Source organism: Oncorhynchus masou, chromosome 22 (genome assembly GCF_036934945.1).
Source record: "Oncorhynchus masou masou isolate Uvic2021 chromosome 22, UVic_Omas_1.1, whole genome shotgun sequence".
Classification (NCBI taxonomy): domain Eukaryota; kingdom Metazoa; phylum Chordata; class Actinopteri; order Salmoniformes; family Salmonidae; genus Oncorhynchus; species Oncorhynchus masou.
This window is the reverse complement of record NC_088233.1, coordinates 36068977-36083048: the sequence shown is the minus strand read 5'-3', so window position 1 is coordinate 36083048 and position 14072 is coordinate 36068977. Positions and strand designations below refer to the sequence as shown.

Here is a 14072-nt window from a genome sequence, read left to right as displayed (position 1 = left end):
TGGCAATAAAATGCATTTCACAGAATTGACAATGTCATGTCACCATTTATTTAAATTCATTATTAATTGCCTACATTCATATTGAGATGACAGACAATAAAACTGTTACACAGCTGGTAGGTGCCACGGTTGCTGTTGTGAATGTACATTACAACTGGCAGGGAAGACAGTCTGCAGAGAACACATCTCCCCACAGTCCGGGAGGGGAAGTGAAACACAATGACATGGAAGAGGCCAATGAAATAGAGAGAAACAAGCAATGAACTGAAGCAGTTTACCGTTGAGTATTTTCATCGTTAGTTAAAGTGGGAGGAGAGGATGGAAGGAGGACTAATACTATCTACATCAGGACAGATCAGGTAGGATGTTGGGGGTAGCATCTTTGTACACCTATCAATCATTTGATCACCTAATCCTTCGACCACAGATCTTGCAGGGAGCCATCAAATTGTGCATGGATCAAAACCATGTTATCCTCAAAATTGCAGATGCATCTTTCAGAGAAAGGGGGCTCTTGTATCTGCTTCCCTTTCTAACCTTTGGATGGGTGAATGTTTCTATACAATTTTCTGGAACGTCCAGTTCAGAGTCACAGAGAACAGAGCTGGAACATTCCAGTGGGGTTGGATCGTGGGATCTTTCCCCATAATCATTCACCACACCCCAGCCTCCTCTCTATTCGTTTTCACTCAGTTTAAGTTGGGCAAACTGGTTGGCCATCTGCAAAGCCTCCTCTATGCAGTGTGTGTTCCTGCCAGTTGCCTGGGCAGACATATCCTTGCCACCACCTTTGCCATCCATCAGAGGGCAGAGCTCCTGCACCCACTCACTGGCCTTCAGACCCCGGTTGGCCACATCCTGGTAGAGGAGAAAGTCAACAGATAAGATACTGTCCCAACAAAAATGTAAGGTTATTGCATTAAGCACACATAAGGAGCTAATCTGTGAATGGATGTAAACACACAGGTTGAGCACATGGTTTACCTGGGGCACCTGGCATAAACAGATGATCCTTCCAGCATCGTTATCTACGGTGAAGAGCATAGCAGCAGTCTGGGGGGACTGGGTCTTCAGCAGCTTCAGAGACTCATTCAGAGCCTGGGACACAAAAATACACAGTGAAAGAGTTAGAAAATAGAAGTGGAATTAGACAAATGTCTGATTCGGATTTAGGGATAATCTGTGCCGTGGTGTGATGTAATTCCCCACAGTGGTAGGGTTGGCTGTAGAGGAGCGAAAATGATGCTGTTACCTTGGCAGAGGCTCCGCTTTCCATCTCCATGACTACCAGCGGCTGGTTAGGGCTGCTGTCAATCATCTCCTTGGTCTTTTCAAGAACCTGGGGGAGGGGAAGCAGAGAGAATATAGCAATTAAAGACCAGCTGAACCAGAGAACATGAGGAAAATACCATTCATATAGAATGACCTGCATACTCCCCAACTACACAGCCTACATAGTATATCAGTTTCTATGAAATGTAGTATACCTAAAAAAAGAAAAAAAGAAATCTCCACCAACCCCCATGTCTGGCCCCTCTCTCTTGCCCCCCCCCCTAAACCCCCATGTCTGGCCCCTCTCTCATACCCTTTTCTGGACATCAGCCTTGCTGGCACGGTCCAGGTCATCCATGGTCTTCTTCAAGCCCTTCAGGGCTTCCCTCATCTTATCCTTCTGCCACTGGGAGATCACTGCCATGCCCAGAAACTGCAACACAGAACAGAGACATAGTAAGTAAACACACAGACGGACACGGCTCATTAAGGGCTGGATGTTCTGCGACAGCTCTCACCTCTGTCATGTCAGCGATTTCCTTCTGCACATCTTTATTGGGGGCAGTCTGAACCTTCACCTTGTCCCCCAGCGCAGACAGAGACTGTCTCAGAGCATCTGCTTTCCTGTGGGCCTTAACAGAGCAGGGTGGATACGGGATTCAAGTTAGTCAGTTACCATTGAGTAAATAGCGGTTATGAAAGAGTGATACCTATACCCATCATCACTCAGTGATTTGACTAAGAACCTGTAGTATAATGTAGAACACGAATGTCAAGCATCCAGTAATGGTTGGGAACCTTTCTGTCCTCTCACCTTCTGTGCTTCTGCTCCTGTCACTGCGACGATACGGCGGATTCCCTTGGCGATGGCCTCCTCTGACACGATGACAAAAGGTGCAGCATGGCCAGAGTTCCGCAAGTGCCTGAAGTTACAGATAGAATGTACAGAATACAACCGAGCAACAGTCTCACAGTAAATTCTCAAACAACATCTCTGTATTTCTGAATCATGAGATATTATTATTATGTAAAGCAACGGCAAGGGGAGCTGTGTACTCACGTTCCTCCGCAGAACTCGATGGAGGTGAGGGAGCCGGCAGTGCTGCTGGGGTCAGCCAGGAGGTCAGCCACGGGGATGCCAATGGACACCACGCGCACCGGGTCAGGGTAGGTCTCATCAAACACAGCACGCAGACCCTGGATGGCTTTAGCTGCTGCCAGGGGGTATCCATGGCATAGACAGGCTGTAGAGAGACAGAAAGAGCTGATGTCGTGACTTGGTAATACACGCTTGAAAACAGTGCATTCTGTGAGGAGGAGAAAAGGATGACAGGAACCTTGGGGTGACAGTGCATAAAAGAAAACAGGAGACGATACAGAATGTTAAGGTGCAATAAGGCAAGGAAACAGTCAAGGAATACTCAAATAGAACAATAGGCCCTAGATCAGTAACACCAGCAACCAAAGAGCTGTGTAAAAACAACACTTGATCAAACAGAAATTAGCATACCCCCTACTCATACTTTCAGTGACCTATGACCTCTCACCTTTGCATCGCGGATCATTGTGCATGCAATCTCCTCTGTGCGTCGCACCTCTTCTGTGCTCAGAGCACCTTTGGCGGTGAAGTCAAAGCGCAGGCGGTCAGGAGCCACCAGGGAGCCACGCTGGTCAGCCTCTCCCAGGACCTCCCTCAGGGCAAAGTTCAGGATGTGGGTGGCAGTGTGGTTACTCATGATGGGCCTACGACGAGCCTGGGGAGGAGGGGGGGGTTGGACAGTAGAGATGTAATAACTTTTCAATATCAAGGCAGTTAAGGAAAGATCATGAAATTGAGTCATTAAAATGTACTTTTGAGTGATGCATTACCTCATCCACATGCAGAATGACGTTATCTCCAACCTTCAGAGTGCCGTAAACCGTCCCTACATGCAGCACGTATCCACCCCGAACCTGAGTGTTCTTCACTGTGAACTCCATCCTCTGAGGAAGGGAGTAAATGTGGTGTGAGAGGGAGACAGAGAATTACATTACAGTCATTTAGCAGAGGGACTTTAGGATTAAGCAGAGGAGCAATTAGGATTAAGTGCCTTGCTCAAGGGCACATTGACAGACATTCCACTGAGTGGGGGTTCGAACCAGCGACCTTCCACCTACTGGCCTAACGCTCTTAACCGCTAGGCTACCTGCTGCCAACATTCATGTCTAATATGGCTTTACAACTGGCCGGTCTGTCCTCTCTATAGGTCCTTACATCATCTACAGAGTCGTCCTCTCTCAGCATGTAGCCCTCGTCGAAGCTCTGTCCTCCCTGCTCCGCATAGAACGAAGTCTTGTCCAGCAGAACCCCACACTCCTGCCCTGTCGTCACCTCATCCACAAAGGCACGCTCCCTCCTCAGAGCCAGCACCGTGCTCACAGCCTGCTCAAACACTGGGACAACCACAGAGAAATATACAGGGATTAAAACAGACACAAGCAAGAAAGCGATTTGAATAAATACCAAGCAAACCATCTTTCTGAGTTGGTTAATAAAACTGAGCTGATTTTATTTGCGTCTCTCACCATATTTGCCGCTGTCGTCAGCACTGTAGCTGTACTTGAGTACGTCGTCAGTAGCAGCGATGCCTTTGTTCCGAAGGTCCTCGATGGCATAGATGTCCAGCATGATGTGGTCCTCATCCCCAGAGCCCTTCCCCTGGGACTTAACCTGAGTGGGAGGGACATGGATGAGACAGCCCAATCCTGTTCTATTTACATTGAATAAACTTTCAACTAACTTTACACCAATGATGAATCAGTCATTCATTATGTGGAAACATACTCATTATTTAGATAGAAGCCAAATGGCACGTTTAGCCCTGATATCATACGACCTTATTGGAGTGATTTAGCCCTTCACTCAACATGGAATGGAGCTTTTCAGTATGAATTAACACTGCAAGTAATGGAGCTGTAATGTATTGTAAATACCGATTTATCTAATAAGCAGAACAAGGCACTTGTCACTTACAGTGCAATACTGACTGAGAAATGCTGACAGAGGAAAGCACTCATGTCTGTAGACATTCACAAAGCAGTACATTTCCCACCTCCACAGGCAAATTCAAAAATCCACATCAACTCCATGCCAATCCAAGGCTCCATCTTTTCTACTGGTCACCATCTCTCTACTCTCACCTGGGCAGCCTTCTTCTCCTCCTCAAAAGCAGCAACATCCACCATCATCCCCCTCTCCTCAGCAATTAGGGCAGTGAGATCCAGGGGGAAACCGTATGTGTCATACAGCAACCAGGCAGTGTCACCTTCACAGGGAGAGAAGAGAAAAAGGGGTTTAAAAAATCATTTTGTTTTGACAAGGTAAATGTTTCTAATTAATCCAATTTGCTAATGTAGCCCTTCAGTACCAGGGATGGTCTTGCTGTCTCCCAGACTCTGGATCTTTCTGTCCAGGATCTTTCGCCCCCTGCTGAGTGTCTTGAGGAACTGCTCCTCTTCCTCGTTGATGATGTCCTTTACCATGTCTGGGTCTTTCTTCAACTCAGGGAAGGCATCGCCCTGGAGAGGGAAAGGGGATACCTAGTCAGATGCACAACTGAAATGTATCTTCCACATTTAACCCAACCCATTTAACCCAACCCAATTAGGTTGGTGCGGGTTGCTGCTCTAAAATCAACGTCAACCACCCTGGGAGCAGTTGTTGTTGGGAGTTAACTGCCTTGCTCAAGGCCAGAATGACAGATTTTTCCACCTTCGAGGAGACAGCAGAGGAAAACAGGAAAGGACAAAGACAGAAGGAGAGATTGTGAATAACATGAAGAGTGGGTTGACTTTCTTACCAGGGACTCTACCACCACGTCAACTAGGGTAGCAAAGAAGCCTTTTTGAGCACCCAGCTTCTCGTGAGAGTACCTCACAGCACGACGCAGGATCCTCCTCAACACATATCTGAACACAGAGGGAGAAAGTTAAAATGTGCACATTAAGAGATTGATGTTAACACAAACATAGGCCAAAGACAGTCAGCCAGACAGTTAAAAGGGCTCACCCTCTTCCTGTGTTGTCTGGCCTGCCACCGTCAGAGAGGGCGATGGTGATGGTGCGGGCGTGGTCAGCCAGGACACGGTAGGCCATGTCAATGCCATCTACGTCCTCAACACCAACCTTTCCTGTGTAGTCCCTGGCTCCTGTACCCTGTTCAAAACCACCACAATGGTACTGTCAGACAGGTCATTCAGAACACCCAGAGAGTAATGGTAAATAGTGTTTGGTAGTGGTGCTTGCCTTCTGGATGGCCTGGAAGTAGGGGATGAAAAGGTCTGTGTCGTAGTTGGACATCTTATTCTGCAGCACAGAGACCAGACGCTCCAGACCCATGCCTGTATCAATGCTCTTCTTAGGCAGGGGCTTCAGCTCTGTCTCAGACTCCCTGGTGGGGGAGGAACAGGTTCAGCCAGATCCTGCATCTACGCACATCTGCATGTGAATTACACAGGACTTGAATTGAACACAATATTCTTATTCGTTTCAGAAAACTAGGCGTGTCGCGTGTCACTACTTTACAGGACATACATTTGAACGTGAAAAGATTTATCAAAATGTATGGCAGAAATGCCTTCTGGAACATGGGAACTTTCATGTGCCTTAAACTTGTATGCCATCTTAAATACGAATACAATTGTAAAATTAGATGCCTAGTTGGTTTTGCCTTGAAAAAAAACAAACACCTGTCTCCGGATTACATCTTCAAACTAAGGGCAACCATGGAATCCGTGACAGAGTCTAGGTAGCTACATTTTGATATAACAGTTTGGGCAGCCTGGCTCTTTGCGAACTAATTTGACAGAATTTTACGTAATTATGACATAACATTGAAGGTTGTGCAATGTAACAGGAACATTTAGACTCATGGATGCCACCTGTTAGATAAAATACGGAACGGAATAAACGTTTTGTTTGAGGTGATTGTTTCCGGATTTGACCTAAGGCTCGTATTTCTGTGTGTTTCTTATAGTTAAGTCTATGATTTTATAGAGCAGTCTGGCTGAGGGGTGGTAGGCAGCAGCAGGCTCGTAATAGTCAAAGGTATTTGGTTTAGAGAGAAATAGTCAACGCGTTATAATTCCTGTAATAACTTGCGGCTGAACTTGAAAGGGGTTCCTTCGTTATTTTACCGTTCATGTCTTCCATAGAGAATGTCTTGATCTACTTCAAATAAGGTCTGTGTTTCGTGCAGGCTTAAACCGCCTCGGCGTTTTGATACCCGTGTAAATCTCACTAGGATAAGGTAACATTTGTCAACATATTTTCATAAATCCACTCTACAAAAAAAAAAAATATATTTAGTCAATATTGATCAGAGTTACCTTGTCCTATGGATATCTACACAGTTATAAAATTGGCACGGTGGTGTAAGCCTACACGAAACACAGGCCTTATTTTAAGTGAATCTAAAAATATCCTATGGAATAAATGAATGAAGGAACCACTTTTCAGATTTTGCTAGAAGGTAGTCAATTCTTACCATGCCCCTTATTAAAATAGGATTTCCTGCATATAGAAATGACAGTTTTTGTTTTCAACATTCATCACAGGTAACTTACTCTATTTTTATTCAAACAGTTGAGAGTATTTGTCTCCTAAGCAGACTCTTCAGTATCATTGTCACTTCAGAGCTGTGTGTGTGTGTGTGTTTTACAGGTGGCAGAGAAAAGCAGAGCACCAGTGTGGGACTATTACATGGAATTGGCACCAGGGAAAGCAAGGTGACTTACTTGTGATAAAGATGTAAGCATGGGGTCAGCAACAGCTAAATCAAAACATACCACCAACCTGTGGAATCACCTTAAAAAACACCCATAATATGCATTATATTAAGTTAAAATAAGTGTTCATTCAGTATTGTTGCAATTGTCATTATTACAAAAATGTGTGTGTGTAGATATAGTGTATATATAGGCCAATTAATCGGTATCAGCTTTTTTTGTACTCCACTAATCGTTATCGGCTTTGAAAAATCATAATCGGTCGACTTCTAGTTGGGAGTTCATTTTCCTGTAAAGTTAAGACGTTGTCAGCTATAGGATATGGTCATTATTAGTACTGGCTAGTCAACTAACTTAACGTTACTAGCTAGCTTAACAAAAATATTGTTCAGAAAGTTGCCTGGTTTGCTAGATTGACATACAGTGCATTCGGAAAGAATTCAGACCCAGTGACTTCCACATTTTGTTACGTTACAGCCTTATTCTAAAATTGATTTAATTTTTTAATTTAAAAATAATTCCCTCGATCTCCACACAATTCCCCATAATGACGAAAACGAAAACAGGTTGTTATAATTTTTCAAGTGTATAAAAAAATAAAACATTACATTTACATACATATTCAGACCCTTCACTCAGTACTTTGTTGAAGCACCTTTGGCTGCGATTATAACCTTGAGTGTTCTTTGGCACAATCTTGGCACACCTGTATTTAGGGAGTTACTCCCATTCTTCTCAACCTCTGTCAGGTTGGATGGGGAGTGTCGCTGCACAGCTATTTTCAGGTCCGGGATCTGGCTGGGCCACTCAAGGACATTCAGAGACTTGTCCCGAAGCCACTCCTGCATTGCCTTGGCTGTGTGCTTAGGGTCGTTGTCCTGTCTGAGGTCTGAGGTCCTGAGTTATCTGGAGCAGGTTTTCATCCAGGATCTCTCTGTTCTTTGCTCCGTTCATCTTTCCCTCGATCCTGACTAGTCTACCACTCCCTGCCGCTGAAAAACAATCCCACAGCATGATGCTTCTGCAACCATGCTTCACCCTAGGGATGGTGCCAGGTTCCCTTCAGACATGACGCTTGGCATTCAGGCCAAGAAGTTCCATCTTGGTTTCATCAGACCAGAGAATCTTGTTTCTCATGGTCAGAGTCCTTTAGGTGCCTTTTGGTAAACTCCAAGCGGGCTGGTCATGTGCCTTTTTCTGAGGAGTGGCTTCCGTCTGTCCACTCTACCATAAAGGTCTGACTGGTGGAGTGCTACAGAGATGGATATCCTTCTGGAAGGTTCTCCCATCTCCACAGAGGAACTCTGGAGCTCTGTCAGAGTGACCATCGGGCTCTAGGTCACCTCCCAGACCAAGGCCCTTCTCCCCTGATTGCTCAGTTTGGACAGGCGGCCAGCTCTTGGAAGGGTCTTGGTGGTTCCAAACTTTTTCCATTTAAAAATAATGGAGGCCACTATGTTCTTGGGGACCTTCAATGCTGCAGATATTTTTTAGTACCCTTCCCCAGATCTGTGCCTCTACACAATCCTGTCTCGAAGCTCTACGGACAATTAATCCGACCTCATGGCTTGGTTTTTGCTCTGACATTCACTGTCAACAAAGTGACCTTTATATAGACAGGTGTGTGCCTTTCCAAATTAAGTCCAATCAATTGAATTTACCACAGGTTGACTCCAATCAAGTTGCAGAAACATCAAGGATGATCAATGGAAACAGGATGCACCAGAGCTCAATTTTGAGTCTCATAGCAGAGGGCCTGAACATGTTAGTAAAGAAGATATGTTATTTTAACAAATTTGCACAAAAAAAATCTAAAAACCGGTTCACTTTTTTATTATGGTGTGTGTAGTTTTGAGATGTTTTTATTTATTTAATCAATTTTAGAATAAGGCTGTAATGTAACAAAATGTGGAAAAAGTCAAGTGGTCTGAATACTTTCCCAAATTCACTGTATACTAATTTGTTTTAAAACAGATGGGTTTATTGGCTTTAAAATACACCAGTTAAGCTATTTTGGACCACCAGGCTGCTGATGTCATGCAGACTGTTGTTTTTGTGTTTATACTTTTTCATAACGACAAGTTTGATGTTGGATGACAATAGAATGTTTATGATGTCACTGCGACAACTGTATGCAGACACACGTGTCGATAGATGTAGTATAAACCAGCGTTTAGTATTGAAATCTTTGGTTGTACACTACAGTACTCACTGTTTAGCACATGGACTCACAAGTGAATCCTTAAAGAGATGGGCGAGGCTTAAGAAGCTGGAACGTTGCTAAATAGGTATAGACAAAGAGCTCTCCAGTAGGTGAACCAAAACATTTAATTTTCTCAAAAGTAAAGTAACAAGTTTATCAACTTTAAAAAGCAGAATTACTTTCCCATTGTTCCTTAACTATAGTGTATGATATACCATTTTCTAGCTCTGAGTCTACTTTTATCCAATGTAAAAATCACCATTCAAATTTTGCTACATGAGACCCAATCAAGTCAGTCGGTCACATATTTTACAGCTATTTATAAATTAATTACCTGTTATACTGGATGAACACCAGGTTCCAAATCTCCAGCACATTGGGGTCATCCATATTGACCAGGTGGGCTGCATCTCTCCCCCCGATGCGGTCAAAGTGGATCTCACTGCAGGGCCCACAAGGACCTGTGTCCCCCATCTCCCAGAAGTTATCCTTCATGTTGCCGGGTATAATACGAGCCTCGTCCATTCTGTCACCCACGGAGGAGACACAGGTAAAACAGGGGTGTATTCATTAGTCATATTCCCTTCAAAAATATTTTTCAACAAAAAATAAAGGTTCTATTGGATAAATTCATGTAAGGTCCCTCCCTGTTTGGTACCGTTTGCTTCAATTTGGTTCCTAAAGTAAATGCTAAATGGTTTCCATTGCACATTACGAAACGTTCTGCAATGGAATCCAACTAATAAATCCTTCCCAGGTGAGACTCAGAAGAGAGAGGTTACAGTAGGAGCAGGTTGGGAGGGAACACGAGCACAGAGCGAGAACATGACTGTTCTCACAAGACTGTTTTTGTAACCAGCAAAGTGGCGTCTAGAGGTTCGAAAAGGGAACAGTACCCTGAGAGAATTATCACCCAACACATAGTGTTACTGACCACAATAACAAGAATAGAAAGAGTGCAGCCTATTTCTATCATTCAGGTAGATTTGGATATATAATGGCCTTATTCGATCTGACAAGAATTTCCTACTCCTGAAACTCACTTACCCGAGGTCCAGCCATATCTGTTTACACTCCAGATCTGGATCCAGCCCAGCTTCTTCATGACCCCCGAAGTAGGTTACGTACAGACGCTCGATGGGAATCCCAAATTCCTTAGTCAGCAGCTCCAGGGCCATCGTACAAGCAAGGTGCTGCAGAGAGAGGAGTCAGCAGGAAAGGAAATAAGAGATACATAATCAATTAATCTTCCCAACACGCAAACACTATCTTGAGAGACTTGTTAAAATGTTGCAACGTCATTACAGATGAGATGACTACTACCGTATCTAACATCCGGTCTCCATGACTTACTTTAAAGTAGTCTCCGAAGGACCAGGAGCCCAGCATCTCAAAGAAGGTGTGGTGGTACACGTCCTTGCCCACATCATCCAGGTCATTGTGCTTGCCCCCAGCGCGGATGCACTTCTGTGTGTTAGCTGCACGCTTGAGTCTGGCCATGGGGTGGGACGGATCAATGGTGTTCAGGAAGATAGGTTTGAACTGGAAGGGGAGGTTGGATAGGTAGACAAAGAGAGAGGGTGGGTTAGAAAGATAGCGTGAAATTGGGATGAGTATACTTCAAAGTCTATTCTTTCCATGCAACTGAAAAAAGCTTCAAATATGGACAGAATGTGTGAGTTTAGGAGACATCTTTTTAAGAACAATACACATCCAGAGGGTATTATTCCACTGTGCTAAGACATCCACTGAGTTGAGGCTTTAATTAGCCAATAGAGCCACACTCTCTACAGACCTGCAGGGAGAAGTATGGGGAAGGGATAGTATTGCTGCGTACCTGGTTCATGCCAGGGGAGAAGCATGGGGGAAGGGACAGTATTGCTGCGTACCTGGTTCATGCCAGGGGAGAAGCATGGGGGAAGGGACAGTATTGCTGCGTACCTGGTTCATGCCACGGGAGAAGTATGGGGAAGGGATAGTATTGCTGCGTACCTGGTTCATGCCAGGGGAGAAGCATGGGGGAAGGGACAGTATTGCTGCGTACCTGGTTCATGCCAGGGGAGAAGCATGGGGGAAGGGATAGTATTGCTGCGTACCTGGTTCATGCCAGGGGAGAAGCATGGGGGAAGGGACAGTATTGCTGCATACCTGGTTCATGCCAGGGGAGAAGTATGGGGGAAGGGACAGTATTGCTGCGTACCTGGTTCATGCCAGCATTAGCGAAGAGCAGTGTGGGGTCATCCAAAGGTATGGTGGCGGATGAGTGGACATACTGGTGTTCATGGCAACGGAAGAAGTCGATGAACTTCTCACGGATCTGAGCAGCAGGCAGCAAAGAGTCCATTCTGAAAGGACTGACGATCACACAGACAGTGGAAAAACAGTTAGGAACAAACACATGAAATGCCGGTGAGGGAGAAGGTATGGGTAGGCAGGCCCGAATACTGTAGGTAACAAACTAAAGTTGCAATTAAATTATTCTGTGTCCTTGCTTCCACTGGAATAGCAAGCAAATGGAAACATGGGTTTTGCTTCTTTTTTGGGGGGCAAACTGAATATCAGCTACAACCAAATTCATGTGAAAATCATGTTTACTTTAGAGCACATCCCTGATTGGACCTATAAAACACTAATTGCAGCTGCCTTCCACATCCTTGGATAGGCATATGCAGCATGTTTATGACAAGTTTGGCCCCAGGGTCTGTCTAGGCCTTAGACCCATTATCTTCACCAATGTTGAAGCTTCATAGCAGGCCTGGCTGGAAGGCAGGAGAAGATCCCACATGAACACAACACTCCTCTTTGTATGACTACCTTTAAAGCAATTTCCTGTCCCTCCCCTGAAGTAGGATTTTCATTTGCTGTATACAGTAATCCTAATTTACACTTGCCAGTCAATCTTAAACTTTCAAAGATTACTTGATTACTTAGATAGCCCTTACTTTAAAGTAAAACCAAGTCATGTGTGGACATATAGCATATGTCACAGCTTAATTAAAAGGTAACAGAGGTCCTATTTCCTGAGGTGGAATCCTGGAAAATCCAGGAAACTCCACTGCTGGTGTAAATTACCTTCCATGTGTCTCCTCTGGGGGTTAACAGCCAATGGCATGTACTGGTCTAGCCCTTGATCATGACTCTCAGATCCATTACATATAAGAGTAATTGGATGAAATAGTCTTCTGTATGGGGGAGTTCTGTTCAGAGCCCCAAAGCATAAGGACCTTCTCTTTCATATCAGCCAGAAATAAAATAATAACACTTTTTTTTAAAGGTTAAATTGATTCCCACAATGCCATATCTCCATGTTACAGTGCTTGTTTAGAGAAAACAGATGGAAGCCAAGAGGTGACCACCTGTGCTAATTAGCTATCTTACATGCTCCTAACACCTGTGTGCAAAGACTGGTGGACACTGCACGACTTTCAAAATCCTAACATCGCTAAGCCTCTTACATTAAACGACCGTCTTTCCAGTAGCTTTTGTGTGTGTGGCCAACATAGCGGTGGGCACACTAAACGCTGTGGCACACACTACAAGATTTTTCACATGGTCGAAGCCACGCCCTCCCGCGAAATAATGACGTGATTCGATTGAACGCAGCTACAAACTGTCGCTCAAAGCCACCTTAAACGTTCAGTAAGACTTTAAAAATATATTACATAAATAAATAACATTAAACTTGTTTAAAATATAGGGACGTCTGACTGCTCAAAGACGAGAACCATAGCCCTCAGATTGCGTATTGGACTCGATTACATTAAAAGACTGTCATTGACGGCCGCGATCTACATCGGTATTTTGTCTTCGATCTCAAGTGTCTGGGACAGCTCAATCGTGGCCAAAATCGTGTAGTGTACACCGGCTTTAAGTCGAGAAGTGTATAGCGGAAGTTTAGTTTCGTCAGATGGAGTCATCCATAGCTGTATTGACCTGTGCAAAACTGCTACAGTATGTTTATCTTTTTTAATTGAAGGATTACTTATTGCTGATGAAAAGGGCCATATGCTTCGAAAGCTGTGTCATTGGCGATGATTGACAATACTAAACCTTAACGTAGCGTCGGGTTGTAGTTCATACCAGCCAGTCGTGGGCAAAGCTAATGCTGAAAACTGTAGGGAGAAGGCAAAACGCCGCCTAGAGTTTGAGCTAGTCCCGGTCCTGACAACCGAGTTAACGACCGCCCGCACGGTCTTGTTTATTTTTTTTTACAGCAAGCTAATCCTGCAATTGTAACCTGCCCTGACCGATGCTAAAATGAGGCGGTTACATTTGAGTCATTCCACATCTCCCTTTGCAAATTCGTTGACTAGCAATACATTTGTTCTTAATGGTTAGCTAGCTAGCCAGCCCATATAGGTAACTAGCTAAATAGAGTTAGTTAATGGGGATAACTTTAAACCCAGCTAGTTAATACCATATTAAAGCATAATCCAACGGTGTATGAATAATTGCCATTCTCATTTCTCAAGTCATTAATGAAAACGTCAGCTGTACGCGACATTCGAACGAATTAAGTAGCTATATTAGACATAAATCCGCTGTTTTAACCATTCTAACAATGACAGGCACCATTAACTGTATTCCTATCAATTAAACATTTCCCATACTCACAAAGTTTATCTTTATTTTATTTCTGTCACCGCTCGCACCGACACCCCACGCTGGCACAATCAAAGTGAAATGCAGTGTTCCCGCATTTACACTGCCACTATTGGTTTGACAGAATAGTCACTGCATTGGTACTCAGTTTCTATTGGCTATAATTTACTGTCAATCATTGCCAAACCTGCGACCGCACTTGCGCGAACTGCTATCGATGGCTGATGCAA

The 14072-nt window shown here is 44.2% G+C and overlaps 1 protein-coding gene across 1 annotated transcript; it reads right to left on the bottom strand.

Moving 5' to 3' along the window:
- Nucleotides 1–25: 25 nt before the first annotated feature.
- On the bottom strand, nucleotides 26–13950 carry aars1 (alanyl-tRNA synthetase 1). Its single transcript, XM_064930056.1, is given in 22 exon segments — nucleotides 26–858; nucleotides 985–1098; nucleotides 1253–1339; nucleotides 1586–1705; nucleotides 1791–1904; nucleotides 2087–2195; nucleotides 2333–2498; nucleotides 2501–2516; nucleotides 2820–3026; nucleotides 3142–3255; nucleotides 3527–3705; nucleotides 3838–3982; nucleotides 4453–4577; nucleotides 4680–4830; nucleotides 5112–5220; nucleotides 5321–5466; nucleotides 5557–5701; nucleotides 9575–9766; nucleotides 10288–10433; nucleotides 10594–10782; nucleotides 11441–11594; nucleotides 13855–13950. Coding segments are annotated over 21 exon segments (2901 nt in total). The 5' UTR covers nucleotides 11585–11594; nucleotides 13855–13950; the 3' UTR covers nucleotides 26–675.
- Nucleotides 13951–14072: the final 122 nt, after the last annotated feature.